This window comes from Habropoda laboriosa, unplaced genomic scaffold (genome assembly GCF_001263275.1).
Source record: "Habropoda laboriosa isolate 0110345459 unplaced genomic scaffold, ASM126327v1 scaffold5, whole genome shotgun sequence".
Classification (NCBI taxonomy): domain Eukaryota; kingdom Metazoa; phylum Arthropoda; class Insecta; order Hymenoptera; family Apidae; genus Habropoda; species Habropoda laboriosa.
In genome coordinates this window covers 3,947,786-3,950,959 of record NW_017100161.1, presented here as the reverse complement: position 1 = coordinate 3,950,959, position 3,174 = coordinate 3,947,786, and the positions used below count along the sequence as shown (strand labels likewise).

At 48.6% G+C, this 3,174-nt stretch overlaps 1 protein-coding gene across 1 annotated transcript; it reads right to left on the bottom strand.

Annotated features, from left to right (window-relative positions):
* Positions 1 to 752: 752 nt before the first annotated feature.
* Positions 753 to 1,906, bottom strand: LOC108578365 (cuticle protein 65-like). The gene is made up of 4 exons (XM_017941686.1): positions 1,895 to 1,906; positions 1,308 to 1,644; positions 1,052 to 1,105; positions 753 to 973 (listed from the first exon to the last, which is right to left on the bottom strand). The coding sequence occupies exons 1-4, from the start codon at positions 1,904 to 1,906 to the stop codon at positions 753 to 755; spliced, it is 624 nt and encodes a 207-aa protein (XP_017797175.1).
* Between the last annotated feature and the right edge of the window lie 1,268 nt (positions 1,907 to 3,174).

The window sequence follows — 3,174 nt, the reverse complement described above, 5'->3', positions numbered from 1 at the left end:
ATTGTCGCCTCGTGGCTCGATTCGGTGTGAAACGTTTCTACGAATTCACCACCGTGAAACGCGTTACAACGATAGGACGCGATAGGGATCGAGGGATCGATCCGGCGTTAAAACGTTTTCTTCGTTCGTTTCGATTGGTTGCACGGGTGGCACGTTTAGATCGTACACCAGTCACCTCTCTGTCCATTCGCAGGAATTTCAAATTTCCCCCGAAGTAATGGTTTGTAAATTGCAACTCGGATCGGAGCTGTAAAATCGCGACTATGTTTTCAAGAGGATAGAATCTGGGAGAGACACGCGTGCAATCGATTAAGCGAGGATTTTCATAGTTGCGCGAAATGGTAGGAGTAACGAGTTTGCGAGATGAAAAGGACGACCCTTTGTAACGGGACGATTCGATTAAGCGGTCGCGTTGACCGAAACAACGGGGTGTAATTAAAATCGTGTATTATCGCGTGTAAGGAGATCAGTGTTAAAGTTACAGCATAAATAGCGAGTTATCTAGGAATGTCTACGTTGCACACTATTTGTAATGTGTATATTCCAGAGGTACAAAATTCTTCGTATTTATATTCGTGTTACATTATCGTTAGGAGACTATAGGTATTCGAATGTATCGCGAGCGGGGAACGTCGTGAGATAATTCTACGAATTATCGATGATGTAATGGTACCTTCACTGATAGTTCGTAAGAGTTGACGCAATCGAGAGGTTTCTAAGCTTTCTTTCTTTCTGTCGACAGTACTTGTTCGTTACCAATGTCCATGGCCGGTGTGAATGCCACCGTAGCCTGTACCATGGGCGGTGATTTTACCAGAGGGACCAGCGATCACCACCGACCCAGCGTTGGGACCGGCTACCGCCGCGTTTCCAGCGTGAGGACCGGAAAGGACCGCACCGTGAGAGGCTGGTCCTGCGAGAACTGCACCGTGAGAGGCTGGTCCTGCGAGGACAGCACCGTGAGAGGCTGGTCCTGCGAGGACAGCACCGTGGGAAGCTGGTCCTGCTATCACTACTCCGTGAGCACCGGCTCCTGCGTATCCAGCGTAGCCTGGGTAGCCTGCGTATCCTGAGTATGCTGCTGCCGGTGCGACATATCCGACACCTGGAATGTCTTGGTTATGAGGAACGGGTAAAGAGGTGGGTCTACTCTGTTATCAGACAAATTTTGATTTGGAATATTTCAATAGGAATATGTGAATTTGAAAATTTCAATTTCGATGGACGGAATTTAAATATTCGACTTTTAATTGAAATATGTAACTTTGAATTTGAATATGAAAGTTCGATTTTTATAAAGAATTTACCAAGCCCTCCATCGTAGGGACCACCGTAACCCTCAACATGAGCCGGTCCAGCGACAGAAGCAGTGACAAGCGCAGATCCAGCAACCGCGCCGGAGACATGCACGGGTCCAGCCACGGATCCAGACAGCCTCGCTGGTCCTATAGAAGGAGCAGCCACCATGGTCGCGCCCAAATGAGGCCCAAGGACACTGGTTGGTCCCAGAGCCGGACCAGCGACTGCCACCCCATGAGAGTATCCAAGATGACCTCCGTATCCACCGTGGTACCCACCCCAAACAGCTTCTCGGCGTTCACGCGGCGTAGCTGCGACGAAGGCGAGCAGGGCTACGAATATCAACTGAAAATACCAATGTACCGGTGAGTCTTACCAAATTTACCCATGAAATATCTACAAAAAAGACACTCTGATCGAAGATGACAAGCTCGAATTCGCTCCCCACTTTAAGTCACAAACGTTAAAAAGGACGAAACTGTGCAAAAGATCTGAAACGTAAGAAATCACGTTGTTCACTGAACTTCATCTACACCGCGTGCTACGTCAGGAAATCCACTGTTCGATCGTTGCACGAAGATCTCGGAATACTTACGAGGGCCTTCATCTTGCCGACCGACCGATTGCTGAGTGTGCCCACGGACGACTTGGTCGGACTTTATATACCACTCCAGGATCTCGACCGCGCCCCCGGTTGATCCCTTCAAATCATATCCGCTGATGGTGCAGCCTCAGCCATTGTGCAAGAAGGTCAGCATCCGGCACACCCACCCTCGAGACACGGGTCCCTTGGTTGACCTTCGATCGTTGAGAAACACTCGTTTCCACTCGGAAAAGGAATCCGTCTCTCCTCGCATTTTTTCCCCTCCCCGATGTCTCTTCTCTCCGTCCTCTGTTTCGCAAATTACTCGACCGAAGGCATCCCGTGTTCCTCTGCCGCGCTCCATGCAAAGAGAGGAATAACCCCGTTGAACGAAGATTGATTTCGTCGAATCGATCGATCCCCGGTCCACGACAAAACGACCATCTTCACGGCTGATGGATCCCGTCAGAATAGGTTTATCGCATCACGACCCCGTTTTACGAGACAGAACTTCGTAACTAAAGGGACCGTCTTCCGTCCACGGAACTTGTGCCACTCGCTTTTGTGTCGACGAGGATAGTTGGATCGTTTCGTTGCACGCCGGTATAATGGGATCGCGCATTTCGTGCGGCCATTCGTGAGAACGTTTCGTCTTCGGTGATTCCTGTTGGTTTGCAACTTCTCTCGTGAATTCTTCCATCGATGGAACACTGTTTACCGTGGGTTCCGAAGGAAATACCACGGAATTTTTCGAAGGAAAAATTTGAAGAATGAGAGGACGTGAATGACATTTGCGCGAGGGTAGGAAAACTACGCGTGTCTCCTAGAGGAGATAAACGGTCGATTCAGAGAAGCAGGAACAAAGGAATCGATTAGCAAAAGCTGTGTAATTAACGTAATTTGCGATTTCTCCCGCGATAAAGTGGACGAATAACAGAGAAGTAACCGCTGGCTAGCAGGCGTGATCCTCGGCCTACGGTATAATTGGCCTGAATGTTTCAGGCGTAGCAACGTTGCTGTAATTATCGATTTATCGCGTCAATTAGGCTCCTCTTTTCCGTCCACCGTCAATTCTATTATATTAAATAAGAGGACTAATGGTCGGGTTCAGTTCGAAAGATTTTATCACACTTTTCGTAATTACATTTATACGCGAACATTCCTGCGGTGTCTATAGTTCTCGTATTTTGCATCGTTGCTGAAACATGCTCGTTGTTCTTCGCACCGAAACTCGTAGGCGGGTATGCGCGTCATCCTCGAGATTGTGAAGCAACCGATCGCGGCAAAACAAG

What these genes read in the sequence shown, in the direction of transcription:
- LOC108578365 (XM_017941686.1), bottom strand. An exon ending in TCCCTACGATGGAGGGCTTG is followed by an intron (nt 1,106 to 1,307) that starts GTAAATTCTTTA and finishes AAGACATTCCAG; the next exon opens with GTGTCGGATATGTCGCACCG. An exon ending in AGGATACGCAGGCTACCCAG is followed by an intron (nt 974 to 1,051) that starts GCTACGCTGGAT and finishes CTGTCCTCGCAG; the next exon opens with GACCAGCCTCTCACGGTGCT.